Below are 19707 nucleotides of genomic sequence, written 5' to 3'. Positions count from 1 at the left end.
AGGAGACCTGGGTGAGTAAAGCACATCCATACTGCAGACATGCTGGAATGCAGGGATTCTCAAGCTGGGGGCAGCCTCATCCACTCAACCAGTACTGTATGGTGCAATAGTGCATATATGTATCAGCTCAGACCTGAAAATACTTTCTATGTGTATTTTCATAGTGTTACACATAACTAAAGCTTTTTTTTCTCTCTTTGAGAGGCTTCTTTCTGTGGGGGAAAAGTCTCTGGTGTAGCATTCCTAGTTTCTAGGGTACCGAACCACTAAGCTGTTGTGTTTGTAGAAGTCTAGTATCTGGTTTAATGGGATTGTTTCTCTTTGTGTAGTCTCTCCAGAAAAATGGCCTGATCTAAGCAGATCATTAGCTAAAGTGAGAGTTTTTCTTCTGACACTGTCTTGTGTTGGGTCCAATGGGGAAGGTGTCCACTAAGGGGTGGACTCTGGTGGGAAATCACTGGCTCTAGGGTTCTGCTCTGAAACTGGACTGTGAACCACACAAAACATAAAATCACCATTTAGATAAAACTTCTGAGGCTCTCAGATGTACGGACATACTTGTTTTAGGAGCCAGGTAAATCCTGGCTACGTCATTTCCTTTAGGGAAATTTAGCTTTTGCATTGCTCAATTCAAGAGGTTAATTGTTTTCATTGTCAAATCCGTAGCAACTTGTTGAACACCAATTAATTTAACTGCTTGAATGCCAATTATTAGTCATCATTGCCATAGGACATTGGTTTTTAATGTATGCTGTAAAAACAATGAAATAAACATAAGCATTTTAATCACTTTTAGAACGTTTATCAAATCGCTCCAGTAAAGCCTTCCATATGCTGCCTGGGATTGTTTGGTGCTTGCTTATGAGAGCTTGGACAGCAGTCTTTGTCTGAAAAGAGAAGAGAAAGGATGATGCAAGGAAGGAAGTATAACGACTGATCTCTGAGAGGCCTAAATGGCATTGGGAAATTCACACATAACATCTACTTTAAGAAGAAAGTTATTAGCTAGTTGTCCTCATGACTCTTCCCTTGGAAAGAGATAAAAACACTGACTGCAGTTTGAACAGGCTCCAAGTATTGAGATTTATCAAGCCCTGGCATTACTAAGTCCAAGCAGCTTTTAACGCATGCAAATACTAAGTTTGTGCCATCTCCTTCCTGAAGGTTTTCAATATCCAGGTGCTGGATAATGCCTGACTAACCTCATCTGATCTCATAGCTGACCTTGCTGAGACCAAGAATTTGGAGTAGGAACCTCCGTCTGTCCTTTCCAACATGATTTCTGCAACTGTTATCATGTACAGCATGCACACAACAAGAGAATTTGTATCTAAATTCTGATTATATTTTTTTTACATGAGACTCAAATGCAGGTTCCTGAAGATAATACATAGAATATTCTGTATTCCTACTAGGGACAAGGAATAATCTCCCTTAGTTTTTCCTCATGTATTTAAACTTGAAATAAGTAGCTACATACTCTGGTAGTCTACCCAGAGTGATGGTAGAATATCCCTGGAAATAGAAGAAAAGAGTAACCAAAATTTCCCTTACAGATTCATGTCCAGACTGATTTCCAGGGCAGGATCAGATAGAGGTCAGCCAGGACATGGCTAATGTCAAACCTCATTGAAGTTGAGTTTTCTTGAAATAATATGAGCCATGGAAGATGTGACCATACTTCCACTGAAGTGGGTGGTCAAAGGCTTGATTTACTAAAGCAAATCTATGTCATGGGAAATTTCAGAGTCACTTTTGCTGGTACACAAAATACTGTTCTCCCAAAACACAAGAATATGGATAACCATAAGGGCAGTTTTAGCACTAATATTGCTTCCAGCCTCCTAAACCTGCTGAAACCAAATGCCACAGCTTCCTGGGGCAGTTCCCTTGTAACAGACCAAACCTGTCTTTCTGGTTTAACTACTGTGAAGCCCAGCACTATGGCAGTAGCTCATTAAAAAAAATGGGAGGGGGGGAGGAGAAGGAAAGAAAAGCTGGCCTTCTGACATCTTTTTGGGGGCAGCAAAGTGTTTTTTTTACATCAGTGATTCCTAAAAAGTATTTTGGTCTGTGTATTCCTAGGTCATAGCAGATTTTACTTTTTTTTTTTTTTTTTTGCATAGAGCTCTCCTTTCATCTTCCATGGAGTTCTTTTTTACAAGTGCATTTTCTGTATACATTAGTGTTTTGAAAAATGCCTAAACCCAGGATCTGTAAATGTTTTTATGCTCCTGCAAACCACTGCTTTTACCAAGCTGTAGGTACTAAAAATATTTTTCTATTTTGAATGCAAATTATTTTTTAACATTTCCTTTTTGACAAAGAGACTGAAGCTCTTCTGGAACTTAGTTTCTAGAGCCCCATATTATTTAGAGAAGATTCTGAATGGTATTTGTTATAAATGAAATTTATTTTCCTCGTTACTGAAAACTGAATTTAAGTTGTCCTGGTTTGAACAGGGATGAAGCCATTTTTCCTATTACTGATTTTTCTTTTTCGGTCAGTGAGCTCTCTTTTAACTAGCAGCAAGTTTTCCAGCTAGTGGACAGATAGCACTGGAATGTTTATGTTACTGCTGAAACTCGAAGGATGCTTTGCTCTGCTGCCTCAGATGCTACAGGAGCAGAAGAGTCATATCTGCAGCTCCGCCATAGGGAGGAGCTGACTAGACAGACAGCAAAACTGACCCAAGTATTTCATTCCACATATCTATGTAAGCTTGGTGTAAGGTCAGAGATGACAGAAGTCAACTTCTTTCCTGCTTCTTCCCTTCTCTTCTGTCCATGTCCGGGGAGGACTCCGTCTCTCCATCACCACTGATCCCCAGGCCTGTGCATTCCTGACCCTCATCACTCTCTCTCCTCAGCTCCTGCCTGCTCTGCCGCTCTCTCCAGCAGCTCTGGGACATTTCAGAACTGCTCACAGCTCAGGAACTGCCCTGGGAGTTGCTGAGGGTGGGGGGAGGTGATGGGGGTTTTGCACATTCCTGAACACATTTGTATATATTTGGACATTGTTGCACTTATAATTAGTTTTTAATTAAAGCTGTCTAGTTTAGTTTTCAATCCAGAAAATTTTCAATCCAGAAAGTCCCACCCTACCTGGGTGGGAGGGGGAAGGGGACTGACAGCATTATTGTCACTGGGTTAATTGCCAATCTGGGGTCAAACCATGACAATAGTTTACATCATTTCACTTATCAAAGTTATCAAAGGCATGGGAGAAACAACATTAGCATCCCAAGAAGACAGAACTCACACATTCTGAAAGGACGAGAGCATCCCAGTCAACTACAACTAAATCAATACTTACTTGTAGGTACCCGTATGTTAAATGCTGGACCTGAAGTGCCCATTGCTTTAACAGGCCAGTAAACTCTATTTTATCTTTATTCAACCATACAAAAAACGAGTTTCAAGTCCATATACAACAGAGCACCAAGTGTGCAGTTCAATATTGCCAGGAGAGCTAACTTACCTTTTCAGCTAACTCCTCTGTAGTTACATTTGGATCGTAAGGGATTGGCTCCCCAATGTACGTGCGGAATTTAACTGGGAGTCCTCCGTACGGAGGAGTAAACGGCAATCGAGTGCTTTCATACAGCTGTCTAAAGAGTTCTGAAATAGTTTAAGGAGGAAAAAGTGAGGTTATAGCCACAGAAAACACAATCCAAACTTGAAAATTGATTAATATGGAAGACTTCTTGAAAATGCATGCTTTCTCTGACAGGAAGAAATCACAGCATTTAGGAAACACCATCAAAACAAAGCCTGATAGACTTGATAGATTGCTGAAATAAGGCTGCATGAAAGAACAAAATCACACAGCACAAACCAGTTATGCACAAGCTATTTCCATATTGGTGATACTTCTGACCCACAGCAAGCATGTTAAGAGAATACAAAGTAAAGCAAAGTGTGAAAAGCAAAATCTAAGAGAAAAATGAGAGAAATCTAAAAGAAGAGTGGAGAAAACATTCCAAATACTTAAATTCTGAAATTCTTACTTCTTTCTTTAAACATCCTATATCCTTCTCGGATATTTTGAGTATACATTGGAATGATGGGCTAAGGAATCAGAAAAAATAATAAAGTGGAAAATGTTATACCAGATTTGAATTTATATTTTAGTGCATTTTAATTCAGCTAAAAAACTCAGTTGGATACAAAGGATAATTATCAGTTAGGTAAGCAGCAAACAAAAAATCTTGTGAACTCCAGGATAGAAATTAAATTCTATTTTTCAGCTCCCACAAACATTGCTGTTTTAAAGTCACCATTTGTAAGGAAAATGACTGACATTGTATTAGAGGTTTATACCTTTCATTCTGACTGGACATTATAAAACATAACTGAGATTCTAAAAAAATAACTTGTATGTTACGTGTTAATTGCAGTATTGTTGACTGAACCATAAAAGGAAGTCTTGGAGTTTCTCTTTCTAAAGCTCACAACCTGTGTGGTGAATAGGGAAGTATCCAGTTCATGAAGTCTTGCAGAAAGCAACTGGACATTCAAGTTTGTCTCATCTCATCTGCTTCACAAAGTAAGGTCTCCCAGAAGCAGCAATGTTTGGATAATTCCCCACTGGAAAAAAAGCTTCTGTAGATCCCTTGGACAAATAGGACAGTTCTGTGTCCTCATTAAGCTGGACTACATGCCTTCTGAAGGGCAGATCCTTCAGCAGTTACAGAACAAATTCACTTCCATTTTGTGATTAAAAAGAAAGACAGTTGAGATACCTGAACTTTAAACAGTCATGTCTTACAGCCTGAGTTAAGATTTCATCATTTGTAGATAAACTAACAGTGATTGCATCCACAGATACAATTGCTTTTTTCCCCTCTATTATCCCTTTTTATTTTTTTTGAAACCGTATTTTGAGCATGTTGTTGGAATTACTTGTCCAGCAGGTAATGAAAGAAGACCTTTTTGCTGTAAAGAATCACTCCCACAGAACAGAGACTGCAGGGCAAGAGAAAAATCAACCAGGAAAAAGACCTAACTAGATCCCAGTAAAGAATTCAAAGTGATGGAAACCTTTTAAAGGAAAAAAGGCCTGACAAGTAAGAAAAATATCGAGCACTCATGAAGTTGTAATAGTAAACCTTTCAGAATGAAATCCTTAAAAAATAATCAGCTTTCTTTTAAAAGCATACAAGTACTGAACACTAAAAATACTACACGTAGCTTCAGCTATTGTTTGAATATTGTAAGTATAACATTTAAAATGTTTGAAACCCACCTATCATGCAGACAAAACTCTTTAAATTTTAGGAATAGTGCAAGAGAAACAAATCTTAGGCTGTAAAGAAATCTAGCAACTACAGAAGTTATTTGCATATCAGCATATCAGCCAATGCAGTGCAGAGTGGGTGTCAGTCCCCAAGCTGATAAAAACAGGTACACACACACAAAACGTTGCATCTGTAAAGCAGCACAATCGGATGTGCAGCAACCCACAGATTTAGATTTACTGAGCTGGATCACCCCTGGCCAGCTTGAAAAATCACAGAGTCACAGGATAGTTAAGGCTGGAAGGGACTTCTGGATATCATCTAGTTCAAATCCCTTCCACATGCAAAAGACTTTTATAAACTGTAGTCCCTGTTTATCTTTTACCTAACTACAGCTGAACCATGATTTGGTACAGATATAATGCAGGGATTGTCAAAAGTGATGATTTCTCCCCATTAGGCTGGCAAAACTTCAGCCATAGGCAGAGGGTGTTTCCTAAGCTCATGTCCCTGGCATAGATAAATTTGACTGAGACAAATACATATCCCAGAAGTTCATTGAGTCTTAACATTAAATAGTAACACTCTCCTTCTCTGACCACAAGTAAACAGAATAGTTATACAAGATGAAGTGGGAACTGAATATGGAAACCTGTAGGCAAGGACTGAGACTGAAACGATGTTCCTAGTTCGCTTTTCTTCAGCTTTATCAGTGGAAGATCCATTGAACTTCCATAACATTGTAAGAATGAGAATGTCTATTCATATATATAATTGTTTTTGTCTTGAAATCCCTATTCAAGTAATCTGTGGTTGTTTACAAATCACCATGTGGTCATTTTGAATACTGTAAAGTGTGTGTGGTTCTTTGGTTAATGGCTACACAAGGGCAGGAGAGGGGAACAGAATGTAAAACATGACTTTTAAAAGGCCACATAAGAAGACAAAGAAGCAGAAATAAGACTCCCAGCCTGAAATTGCTTTATCTATTGGACAAGTTCCCCTAAATTTGTTCTACTTTACAGAATCACAGAATGTTAGGGTTTGGAAGGGACCTCTGGACAACATCAAGTCCAACCCCCCTGCTAGAGCAGGACCACCACAGGATCAAGGGCAGGTCACTCAGAAATGCACCCAGATGGGTCTTGAAAGTCTCTAGAGAAGGAGACTCCACAATGTCTCTGGGCAGCTTGTTCCAGTGGGCAGAGCAGAGGGGGAGGAGAACCTCCCTCAACCGACTGGACAAGGTTTCAGAGATGGATAAGGTTATTAAGAAATGTTAATCTGAAGCTGCATTTTGTATCTCTAGGTACTTTTTATTGTGGATGCCTCATCCCTGGAAGTGTTCAAACCAGGCAGGATGGGGCTCTGAGGTATTTGGTCTAGTGGAAGGTCTGCCTACCCATACAGGGGAGTTGGAACTAGATGATTTTTAAGGTCTCTTCCAACCCAAACCATTCTATGATTCTACAGCACAAGAAACCAAAGCAAAGTTTGAGAAGCAACAAATTGGATGGGGCAAGAAAGTGAGATAATTGCTCAAGAAATCTGAAAGGGGTGGTAAGAAATTCAGTTTCCATGGGAAGAACTCAATTCCCTGTACAGGATATCCTATGTAGACAGAAAATATGTGTTTATGTGGAAGGCCAATGAAGAGCACTGCAATTGATGAGCTATACATAAGAATGTAATGAACAATGATGGTATGAATTAATAAGAAAGCAGCAGAAAGTTCATGGCAAAACAGCTGAAGCCTGGAGGTGTACCAGTATTGTCAGACACAAAGAGCACTAGGTATGCCAAGTCTAAATTAAGACAGAAAACTCCTCTCTAGAGGTGATGATGATGAGAAATGGCAGTTAGGAAAAAGAGACGATTGCTGCCCTTTCAGCTCTATGCCATCCCAAATGAAATGTGTCAGAGAAACAGTCTCACCATGTGAAATGTGAAATCAGATGGAAGAAGTCAGAACGAGCAGTAGAAGTTTGTATTTGCAGATCATCATTCATACAGAAAATGTAACTGAAACTGGTCATGTGTACATTAGTGGGGTGAAAACAAATAGAAGCACAATTCTAGAGGATGCTGAGGATCTGACATCAGCACATTTCAGTGCTCCGTTTTGATGTGTAACTAATTCTTGCTTGGTACCAATTGACTGAATGCCCATTTGCAATTGGGAGTATTAGGTCCCACTTTTGGTTTCATTTCAGCCAAAAGGAATGAAGCTCAGGTATTCTAACATTTTCCATGATGTGAACAAAAGCATGATAAGTGAGCGAGATGGAAAAACTGCTTCAGAAGTGCACACATGATTCAACCTCAGACACTTATATAGGCACACCTTGTGTTAGTTGCAGTCTTTCAAAAACATGAAGAAAATAACAGATAAGAGCAAAATCCTGGACCCTCCCATAATAAATTAGAACAATGAAAGATAAGGATAATGCATTCAAGAGCCATAAGAAAATGTCTGGGTATAAAAAAGCAAGATATAGAAGTCCAGTAGGATAAGAAAAATGAATGAATCCTTATGGGAACATGAAGAAGGATGACAGTGAAGGAAATACAGTCAAAAGAAGAAACTGGATGCCTGCATGATAGAACTGTAGACATGGAAATGCAGAGGTAGATGCCTTGCAACAGTCAGGAGAAAGCTATACAGTTCCAAAAAAACCCCTTGCTCCCTGTAGATTAATTTGCTTGAAGAAAGTGGTGGGAAAAGAAAAAGAAAACTGTACTCCGAAATCTTTTCTTCTCTCTGGGAGATATCCCAACAAATACTCCTAAACTGCTTTTTATAATTAAGCATGTATGCAATAAGCATAAACTAGTTTTGGTAACATGTAATACTCACTACTTTTGCCTCTAGAGCAAGCTGTGCAAAGCCTTTTCGATTCCCCCACATTAGCTGATAACTTTCGTCACTGAATAGTGCTTCTCTTACTCCACCTGGTGAGATGGACACCAGGTGTCCATTCTTCAGTGCCATGAGACACTCTTCCCTTGTACCTGGCATAACACCCGACACTTCCAGTAATAATTGAAGTCCTGCAATCAATAAGTAGCAAATACATATTGTTATAACAATATATCACAAATATTGCTTGTGTGTGGGAACAAGATTACAGCTAAATGAAAATTTAATAGCAATATATTTAGACTAAGGCAAATTTGTACAAAGGAAGTAAAACATCTATGGAGTATATAATGAAAAAATTACAAACACGACAGGTTTTTTTTTCCAAAAAAATAAAGCAGCTTATCAGGAGCAGCTCAGTAAATTAATGCCTCAACATGCCATTTTCCATAATTATTCAAACATCAGCCATGCAATCAAAACTTAAGCATCATAGCTAGAAATCTCAAAATAAGCATCTATTCCTCCCTCCTTCTTTTAATATATTTTAATACAGAAAAGAATATAAACTTTCAATACAATAAACATTACTACAAAAATAAATACCTGACAAGTGACTACTTTTAGTGCTCTTTTAAAATATGATGTTTAACATTTTAAACGCTGAGGTTCTGAGTCGTTAAAATGAGTATTTTTTGGTTAAATTTTAAACTACATAGATGAAATTGAACTGCTCTACAGCTTTTAAGATGCACGAATGGCAGAAGTTAGCAGGGCAGTTTCAACACTGTGTGAACAGTTTGGTGAAACTCATTTCCACAACTAGGATTTCTCCAAAAGAAAGACTGAGACCCATAGAAGCACTCTATGCTTTCTTGTATTACCTCCACATTTTAAATCTACCTGTTTGGAAACCCCATGGAGAGCTTCAGCCAAGGAGAGCTTCCCCAGTCTCCAAATTCACTGTTCTAACATCATGGCTTGAAAATAAATTGTTTACATTAATAAATGGACTGCCAGAACTGGTGTCTGGGACCACAACTTTAACAAAGGTCTGCAGCAGAAACATTAGAAGACAATGGAATGCACAGTGCCACATCCTGTAATTCAATTGTATTTAATCTTATTCAAGGCATTATGTTTGATAAATCTTTCTGTCAAAGACAGATGTTGATTTTGTTTAATCCCTTTGTGATTTAGAATTTGTAGTTAATCATGCTCTCTGTGTGGGCTTTTATTGCCTTGAAAAAAAAAATGGCCAGTATTAAGCTGTCACCTCACTGATCTACATTAAGATTATTTTGAATCATTTAGGTGTCAGCACTGATCTTCATCGTTATACCTGTTGAATTCGGCTTCTTTCTGAAAACGAGCTATTTATTCCTACCCTTTATTACCTAGCTTTTAACCAGTTATTAATGCACAAAAAGACCTCTCCCATGCCTGTAATTAATCCAACAGACTGAGGTTCAGCCTATGCTCACGAGCATTCTTCAAAGAAGCAGCTGTGAAGTGTAACATTTCTCTGCAAAAACCAAGTATGGTAGAGCAAGAGAGGGTTAGGGAGAAGTTTCAGTAAGTCTATTACTTTTAGTCACATTTCCTACTAATGCAGCAAATGTAGAGGCATAATCTCCATTGTTTGTGGTCTTTTCTACCAGTTGTGTTCTCGGTAGCCTTTTTATATGTTGACACCATATTTGCCACCTTCTGTTCCTCTAGCATGAACATAATTCAAGCAATATGTTATATACACATCAGTAGTCCGGAAAGCACACAGCTGAGACTGTTGCTTAGTGTGACAGTAGTTTACTATACATTTGTAATAAAAATCTGTGCTACAGAGGCTTCGATTTGAAACAATAACCTCTCATTTTTCACCTAAAAAAGAAGTCTCCTTTGCAAAATTCTGCTAACCTTTATCTTGATTTAGGGGTCCTCTTAAAAGACAATAATCTCTTGATGACCTTTACCTATGCCTTGATGTTTTTAGTACTACGAAGTATGCTTTAGCAAATTCTTCCTCATCATCTTTCTAGCAGTGCCTTAATATGTTCTTGCCTCAAACTTGCTTGACTTTATGCTCTTTGTTTTCAGTGTCTGGACATGACTTCCTTTTCTGAAGAATGTCCTTCTACTTTTAAATAGCTTCTTTTACTCTTTATTTGTATAGTAATTTTTAATGTAAGTGGTATAAAGGCGTCTTTAAATAATCTCCCTGCTATTCCTTCTGCATGCTTCTTCTTTATGCCTTGTTTTTCTGAAAGCAAATGAGGTTTGCTTTCCTGTATATTCTCCTTTTCACAATGGAATTATTTCTTCCTCAGCCTACAATGTGTTGAAGGTATTGTGGTGGTGGGTGTAACAGAGGTCTCTTCAACAGTAAAATCTTCAAAGTTTTGTACTCTAATCAAGGCTTTGATGAAAAGATAGATTTGATGCCATTCCCTATTGTAATGTCTACTCAGTGTAGAGGACATGTAGGTAATTGATATCCTACCACTTAGTGGACTCTTCTGCACTCACAGCCTATTGATGACCAGCCAGCATTAGGTCATTAATATAGTCCTGTCTTACAACTTCTACTGAGACATAACATTTCATCTCAAAGGGATGTTGGCTTTGGAGGGTCTAATAGTATTTTTACGACTTTTCACTTAAAAGACAGGATCTTCTACCCTGTTTGCCCTTCTGCATCTACCAACTTTTAGCTTAAATGTCTAAACGCAGTATTTCAGTATAAAATCTGTCTTGATAGTGTAATAAATGTAAACTTCACCAAAACCAGCAATAGGTTGGGTTAATCCAGGATGCTTAAATACAAGAGAACATGTTCTTACCTGGTAAGCGAAAGACAAAATGATCAGCTACTGACAAACAGAGTCTTTTTTTCCAGAGAAACAGCCTAGACAAAAAGTAAAGGTAGTCTATAGGAATCGCTCCATGGTAATACACAAGGATGCCTGGACCTTCTGGTAGGTTTTCCACACCATGAAGCTCATAACCTGTTTGGGATGGAAAGGAATACACTGGCAATGATAGCTGCAAATCACCTGGCAATTTAAAGAAAACTCTTTTCTGTCCTTTGTTAAATTACTTTCAGAGAGTTGTGAAAGCCTGTGACACAGATTTTGAAAGATTTAAGAACTTTTGGTTGATAACAAAGAGAAAGCCCCTCAAAAACCACAGGTGATTGGTGGACTAATTTGTTGGTCAGTTTAATCACTAGATCAGACCTGAAACTTACATTTTCCCCTATGAGGGAACTAAATTAATTATTTCCCATTAGCAACTTTTCCCAGTCCAAAGTACAATACTTAAAAAAAACCCCAAACAAACAAAACAAACAAAAACCCTATGCTAATGTGAAAACACTTCATTGGCAGAATGAGATGCAGATGAGCAGCCAGGATACTTTCCTGAAGTGTGGTGGAAATGTGAATCTCCATTTTTGTCAGACAGAATGAAAAGTTTGGAATTTGACAAAATAAAAAGTTTCTCTGGTTGAGATGTTTAAGTCCAAACCAGAATCTGTAAGAATCCCAAAGAGACATTCTTTCCACAAGAGTTACAGGCTTGGGGAAGAATGGCTGGAAGGCTGCTTGGCAGAATAGGGTCTGGGGATGTTGATTGACAAGTGGCTGAATATGAGACAACACCATCCTGGCTTGTATCAGGAATAGTGTGGGCAGCAGGAAGTGATCCTCCCCCCAGACTCAGCCCAGATGAGGCTGCACCTCAAGTACTGTGTTCAGTTCTGGGCCCCTCACTACAAGAAGGACATTGAGGTGCTGGAGCGTGTCCAGAGAAGGGCAACGAAGCTGATGATGGGCCTGGAGAAAAAGTCTTATGGGGAGTGGCTGAGGGAACCGAGGTTGTTCAGTCTGCAGAAAAGGAGGCTGAGGGGAGACCTTATCACTCTACAACTACCTGAGAAGAGGTCGTAGTGAGGGGGAGGTTGGTCTCTTCTCCCAAGTAACCTATCCCTACCCAAGCAATAGGACAAGAAAAAATGGGCTCAAGTTGTGCGAAGGAAGGTTTAGGTTAGCTATTAGAAGAAGCTTCTTCACTGAAAGGGTAATAAAATGTTAGAATAGGCTGCCTAGGGAGGTGGTTGAATCACCATTCCCAAAGGTGTTTAAGAGCCATGTAGATGTGGTGCTTAGGGACATGGTTTAAGCACTGGACTTGGCAGAGATAGGTTATTGTTGGACTTGATGATCTTAAAGGTTTTTTCCAACCAGAATGATTCTGTGATTCTGTATTCACTTCACAATGGAAGGGAATTTCCTCACAGACATGGACTTCAGTAAATCCCTCTCCTGACTCTTCCTATGTTTCATTTAAGTTTTAGGTGAAGCCAGACTCAGAGACTAATGTATACAAAGGCCTGGGAAAACCACAGCATCTGCCAACTAAGAGCTCTCTTCCACTTTGTCTGCCTTCATCTCCATCCCTACTACAGCTCCTATCATAAGCTATTCTGGGAGAAGGATGGGAAAAGAACATGCAGAGTCCTACCTAGAAGTGGAGAAAGTTTTGTACTACAGGATGTTAAAAGATGAAAAAGTTGTGAGGAAGGATAGCAACATAGATAACAGCCTGTTATTCTTCATCTTTAGGGCAGCAAAGTTAAGTCTTGCTTTAAGTTAAGCAATGTTGAGCCTCAAGTACATCTGTGGGAAGAACAAAACCCTAGGGCTCAGCTGAGGATCTTCTTAGGGAGCACAGTGTGTTGAAAGTATCTGAAGGTTGAGTGTAATGAAACTGAAAAATCAGGTTACTTTTAAATTCTGCCACAGTACAAACTTAAATGTGATATCTAATTATTCATCTGTCCATACAGTTCTTAAAACTATTTTCAATTGTAACACAAAGTAGTTTTTGCCAACTAAAAAGACACTAATTATATTTCCAAGTAGTTGTTGTGTTTTGCCCATTCATCAAGTGGGGTTTAAGCAGCTACTAAGGTAAAAACTAAGTCACACATCTATCTCACAATTACATTCCTAAAACTAACATTGACACCACACTGCACTCTCATACCTTATACAGAGAAGTGCACCTGCCTAGCTACTTAAGACAAATTTACCTTGTGTAAACTAATTTCTCCCTCTCATCCTTCTTATTCTATGTTGCAATCAGTCTTTTAGGCAAATACTTTTGGGTTACATGCCATACAAAGTATAATAAATGTAATTTCTTTGCATCCATTTGGAAGAAATAAAACAGTAAATTAAAACTCATGTGTATTTACTATTTATCGTAATTCAAACCTTTTGACCAGCTGTGTCATACTTACCATGCCAGATTCTTGCATATATATCCCAAAAGCTTGCTATACTTTTCCTTGCACGATCCCAGACTTCATTCAAGGGATCTGCTTTTACCTGACTGTTCCTCTGGTATATTAAAAGAAAAATATTAGCAAGGTAAAGGAAAAAGAGGATTGTTAAAGGAACTATAAAAAAAACTAATATTGCAGCAATTGTCAGCAAGACAATGATCACATGAAAAAGGTATTTCTTCAGGTATTCCACAACAGTCTGTTCTTCCAGTAAGTAGGCAAAGCAGCTTAGGATGGTCATCGGTATCTGTCCTGAAGCACAGGATTCTCTTCTGCCTATCACGTCCTGCATGGACCAGGGAAAAAAAGAAAAAGAAAGAAAAAAAAAAGATCTAATTTCTCTAATCATGAAAGTTTCTCAATTTAGGAAAAAGGTTTTCTGTACATAAACCTGATGCCTGTTTTGTGTAGCACAGAGTCAAACCTTTTGTCTCTCTGTCATGCTAAGATAACTGCTGGCGCTTTCCATCCAGTGCTGCTTGTAAAGAGTGATGAGGTTATCTTATGTTTTTATGCATCACTTTTATATATCCAGATAACAGGTGCTAAAAGAACAAGGGTTGGAGTCCAAGGAATCCTCAGGATCCTTGCAACATGGCTGATCAGATTATTTCTCTGTACAAGTATGGCTTACTTATTAGAATGTCGGAAGAGGGTATGTGGCAATATTTTCAGCAGCACTAGCCAAGAAGACTGCTACCAATGGCTGGGTTCTCCCAGTCCTCTGCAGGGAATCCGGCCTGGCCTTCTGGCCTCTCCCAGTTTGTCAGCAGCTGGTGGCAAGGGGAACAAAAAACAGAGGGAGAAGCTGAAGAACCACAAGCAAAACCTGGGCAGCTGTGGCCCCTTCCCAAAGCCTGGAGATGCCTGAGATAGCATTTGGAAGTGCTGGTAACACTAGGAAAAGCAGCTCTTCACCCCTCATCCACACAACCATGCCAACACACCCTTCTTTCAGATTTTCCAGCCATGGCAAAGGCCAAGTGGGCTCCACGGCCCTAGTGACATGTTTGCCATGTTTGCTCCCTAGTTAGTCTGTTCCTACAGCTGAGCCTGCCTGTCTGACAGCAGGTAGTGGTTTCTCTGGAATGCAAAAGCACTCGAGCATTGCTGGCTGATTTAAAGAGCATTAGCCAGAGATTTAAACATTGTGATCAAGTTCAGTAATCCTTAACTGAATAGAGCTTTTGTTTGCCTCAATCAGGTTACTACTTGTTTAATGAATAAGATTTTCTGCTCCAACAACAGAACAAGTATGTACAAGAAACAAATCAATTGCCACAGTCAGTGCTAAGACCATAAGGTAGAGAAAGTCCAAACTTCTCTGATTTTGTCTTCAGCTATGTACTTAAATGAGCAAGCCTGTGATACACTACCCACTCCACTTTTGGTTTTCTTCTTTGAAGCCCTCAGTAAGAATACAGGAGTGGACTGGTGTAAAGCATGGCTCTGATCAGTTATGGAAGACAAGGAGTACAGCAAACAGGAAAAGCAAAAAGTAGCCACGAACAAGCAGTATACTCTTTAACATGCAGTAAGGCAAACAAGCCCCATGGCAAACCTTGCTGAGAGGTTGCTGCAAAAGCAATAAATTTGGTCTTTCAGACTTCAATCAAACATGTCCTTACCTCAAACTCTTTGAACTCTATGTTGGGCAACAAAAAGGACTGTCATGGTTTAACTCCAGTAGGCAGCTGAGCACCACACAGCCACTTGCTCACTCCCCCCCTTCAGTGAGATAGACAAGAGAATCTTAAGAGTAAAGGTGCAAAAACTCTCCGGCTGACATAAAGGCAGTTTCATAGGTAGAGCACAAGCTGGGAGGATGGTAAACAAGGAGGTCAAAGGAAGCAAGCACCATGTCAAATGATGTTCAGCATGGCACAAACAAATAAACCCAATGTGACTAAGAACATCATGAGTATTAATATAGGATTGTTGGTATCTTGATGACTGGTGCCTGGCTAAAGAGATTTTATCAATAACATGAAAGAAATAACAGGAACAGTCTGCATGATTCAGATATTCAAGTCTCTAAAGGTGTTTAGGAAGGATAAAGCTGGTGGCTGGTGCTACTCTGTAGTAAAGAAATTATTGTTTAAAGTTGCTGATAAGAGCAAGGACTGCAAATCCTCTAACACCTGCAGAGCATACTGTGCTGTCAGAGCAGAGGGAAGGACATGTTAAGTGCTTGCCTCAGGATATATGGTGCTTGTCTCTACCAACCCAAGAGATAAACAGTGTATTCAGACACTTGTTTGGTGTTTGTCTTGAGACATCTAAGAGTTAAGCACAATTTATTGCTGTACTAAAGAGATGTCTCACGGACCCACCAAACCATTTTACTCAGCAAGCCCCCACGATGTGTCAACAATGTGTCAAATGATACAGGCAACTGCAAACTGGGGAGCTCCGTGTGGGATGTGCTGAGATTGTAGACAAAAAAGCACACAATTGGTGCCACAGCCAGCACTGAGCAAGGACATCCAGCGATAACCAGGCTTTGAATTAACCCAGCGGCTCAGGGAGTGTTTTCATGTAAATCATCAACTTGGCAAAAAAGACTTGAAGTCTATTCAAAGAAAGTGATAAAAAAATTCACTACAAATGTGGAACAGTGATTGGGTAACCACTGTGGCATATTCCAGGAATTAACTGAATAAAGGAGAAGACCATCATTCTCTAGATGCCTCCTAGGATGGGACCACCACCCTCCTTCTACTATGAGACCAATAGGACTCCACTGGAGCTCTGGGTGGTGACTTTCCTTTAACTCTTTATTTCCTTTCCTGATCCTTCTCTTTTGTATTTTAGAGTTAGTTATCACATCTGTTATAAGCTTATGACAAATACATAGTTATAACTCTTACCAGCTAATCTGTACCTAAATAGAAGCCTATTTGTGCACCCAATACTGTATTACCTTTGTTTTGCCCTGGCAGGATTGCAAAGAATCTCCATGCATCTGATTATCAGATCTTGACACTATAGTAAATGTACCAATAATAATCCCTATATGATATGGGGATTAATAAGGATATAGTGATCACTGACAGGAACCTGGTGATCAAAAGATTGTATAATCTACTAACATTTTAAGACTAACGAGTCCAGGTACCTTCTTGTACCATTCTTTTAACATTCTTGTAACATTCTTTTAAAAATACCCGAAATTCCCTCCGGACTTCTGAAATTAAATTTTTCAGTAACTCTTGAAAGACCAGGGAAAATCCAGAGGACTAGAAGAGATTTAAGATTATTCCAGAGTCCCCAGACACAAGTAACTACAGACTCAACAGCCGGATGAATTGCTGGCAAGATTACTAAAAAGTTGGTATGTGACCAAGGTAACTGATGCAACTCTATCATTTTGTGAGAAACAGACCTTGAAAAAAAACAAGGGACCTAAGTTCTTTGAGCAAATGGGAGGTTCAATAGCTTGTACAGGTGTCATGCACATACAGTGTTACTAGGGGCTTGTGAAAGAGTCACTTCAAGCCACAAATCAGCTGCAACTTGGAACTAGCCCTTCCACCAGCTTCTCGCTGTATGTTCTCCCCACCAGCCTGGTCTCCAACAGGATCAGCTGGCTCCCTGCTAACAGAAGGCTGTGAAAATTCTGGCACAAGCAAAACCACTCTTGGAAACAGCCCAACCTTAAGTTGGCCTACAGGGATTATGAGCATATATTACGACTGTCACTTGGTATTTTGATTAAAAAAAAAATAAAGCTCATTAAATTGAACACAGATTAAATGAATGATGTAATCAACTGACATGACAAAAAAAGTAGCCATTACTGAAATCCTCAACAAATACAAGTTGAGTCTATGGCCTATTTTATTCAGCATTTTCAGAATTTTCTCCCAATATTAATAGGATGCTTAAATTGATTAATGTAAACAATGTAACATCCCACTGATTCCTCTTCCTCTATCCCAGTTTTTTTATGTAACAGAAAAGTATTTGCTGGCTGGAAGACCACTACATTTAACATTGTTTGCTCACAGACTACAGCATAAGTGAACATAGCAACTTAGTAATTTCTGATTTTAAATTGAATGTAGACACTAATAAAATGCTTTAGAAAGAAATTAAAATATTTAAATGTGCAAAAATATGTTTAAAAACCCAAAACCCAGGCATTAGCAGGACAGATTTGACTGAGGACCTAAGAAAGTAGTTGTGTACACAAGGAGTGAGTTCAGCATACACCAGCCAGCTGGGTGGGTGGGATACAAGCCAATTCAACATCATTCCAGTTGAATCCAAGCCAGAGTGGAGAAAGAATAAATGACTGACTAGAAGTAGCATGGCTTTTTTCTATAACCTGGGTGCTCAACCAAGTTTCAGTTCCTGCTCCCACAATTCACTTGTATGCTACCTCCAGCATTTAATAAGGAAAGAATGACACCTGATCACTGAACCCTGACCCTTGTTTTCAGACAATATGATGCGAGTCTAGCGCAGTAAATGCATCCCTCTGTGCTGCCAGTATAACAACAAAGGACTACAAGTGAATAGAACTTCTATTTTTGACATGTTCTACTGGCTATCTCACACCAGCCCCTTGCTGAGACTGCAAATGCAATTTTGAAGCATCCTTTCTATCGAACACCATATAGGAAATAATTACGTAACTATCTGAGTGTCTATTACAAGGCTATCACTAAAGACCTGCTTGAGTAAGCACTGGAAGACAATGCAAGAGTGTTACCACAACATGTTTACTAACTGCTCTAGTCTGCCTCAAGTCCCAAAATTTAAGAGAGGAATTTCTCTTCCCCTTTGGTCCAATCTGAGCCAAGAGCAGCCCCCATGTTCTTCAATACTGAATATCCCAAAAAATGTTAACAAGTGGGTATAGTGTTTTGTGAACAAACATTTTTTTAATTGTCTATATTGTTCTCATCTCATCTAGTGATGGACTTGAATTGTTACTGTTCTGGGGGATTTCATTCTTCATCTAGAGAACAACATCTGTGTTGATTTGCAGGATGTTTGTTTGGGCTCCACCTATAAAGCATATCGAATTCCAGAATAATAGCTGTATCCACGATGTAAAATTACAGGTGGTGTCAGAGGAAGACAGAACTAATGTCTCCCTACTTACAGGGGAGCTCCCATTACAAAAAAAAAAGCCTCCTGTACTACAAGTCATTCAGAACCCGAGCTCTTGCTGAAGCACCATTATATCTTGTCAACACTGTAATCCCAGGATACGGAAGTGCAACAACAAAGCTGTGAGAAGAGACCTATGGCATAAAAATTAAAACCTTGTAGCTGGCTTTCAACCATGCCTAAGGAGTGGATCAACTCAGTCTTGCTGCTTACCAGTTTGTTCTTGGCAACAGGTTTAGCAGAGCATAGTGGGCAGATGAGTTTCAAGTAACTGGGGAATCTTCTATAGAGACTTCTTTTGACGTCTGCTTTCTTCTGACAAGCTTCCACTTTCTCTTCTGTCAAAATCAACTGCAAGGGAGAATTATTTAATAGGCACAACTCTGCATCTTATTTACAATGTCATATTTACATTTCCCAGATTTCTGGTGCCAGTTCCACAGAAAATAACTGTTTTACTGGTCTTATACTGTCATCACCCACTTTATTTGCCTCTATAAATCCATCCATCTTCTACATTGCTGTTTCTACAGCTTTCCCTACCTTCATGGGCTACCAGCACATCCACCCCAAGCTGGGGAGGGACTTTTTGCAAAGGCATGAAGTGAGAGGGCAAGAGGAAATGGATTAAAACTGGTGGAGGGGAGATTTAGGTTAGGCATTAGGAAGAAATTCTTTCCTGTGCGGGTGGTGAGACACTGGAACAGGTTGCTCAGGGAATGATTCCCCATCCATAGAAGTGTACAAGGTCAGACTGGATGGGGCTCTGAGCAAACTGATCTAGTGGGAGGTGTCCCTATCCATACAGGGGGGTTGGATCTAGATGGATCTTTAAGGTCCCTTCCAACCCAGACCATTCTATGATTCTATGGTACCCCCAAACTAGAAACTATCAGCAACTACAGAGCCCAGTGCCCTGCTTTTGGTGGCAATTCCCCCTTTTGCATTCACTGAGAGGACCTAACCCATTGTTTCCCGTTTATCCTCCTACAGCCTCAGCAAACACAATTAATGGAATTCCCACGCGAGTTGGGTTCACCGCATGCAAATGAGGAATTATCCTGGCTGGGCATCTCAGCTCGGTGTCCTGGAAACGTAATTAACGTTTCCAAACCCATCAACCTGCGAAAGCTGGGGGGG

General features: G+C 39.5%; 1 protein-coding gene across 1 annotated transcript; it reads right to left on the bottom strand.

The window, feature by feature from the left end:
* Window positions 1-782: 782 nt before the first annotated feature.
* Window positions 783-13730, bottom strand: LOC104396895 (transmembrane protein 68-like). Its single transcript, XM_010006797.1, has 6 exons — window positions 13402-13730; window positions 10940-11104; window positions 8097-8290; window positions 4010-4070; window positions 3481-3620; window positions 783-887 (listed from the first exon to the last, which is right to left on the bottom strand). Exons 1-6 carry the CDS (start codon window positions 13685-13687, stop codon window positions 783-785), a joined length of 951 nt encoding a protein of 316 aa, XP_010005099.1. The 5' UTR covers window positions 13688-13730.
* Between the last annotated feature and the right edge of the window lie 5977 nt (window positions 13731-19707).

This window comes from Chaetura pelagica, unplaced genomic scaffold (assembly GCF_000747805.2).
Source record: "Chaetura pelagica isolate M959 unplaced genomic scaffold, ChaPel_1.0 scaffold109, whole genome shotgun sequence".
Taxonomy (NCBI): domain Eukaryota; kingdom Metazoa; phylum Chordata; class Aves; order Apodiformes; family Apodidae; genus Chaetura; species Chaetura pelagica.
The sequence above is the reverse complement of the archived record's forward strand: the minus strand, read 5'-3'. Positions and strand labels throughout refer to the sequence as shown.

Bases quoted from the DNA above. Each gene is read 5' to 3' on its own strand.
- LOC104396895 (XM_010006797.1), bottom strand. From the start codon at position 13,687: ATGACCATCCTAAGCTGCTTTGCCTACTTACTGGAAGAACAGACTGTT. The intron at 4,071-8,096 runs GTGAGTATTACA...CTGATTCCTTAG, and splicing joins TTGCTCTAGAGGCAAAAGTA to CCCATCATTCCAATGTATAC. The intron at 3,621-4,009 runs GTAAGAATTTCA...AAACTATTTCAG, and splicing joins TAGGATGTTTAAAGAAAGAA to AACTCTTTAGACAGCTGTAT.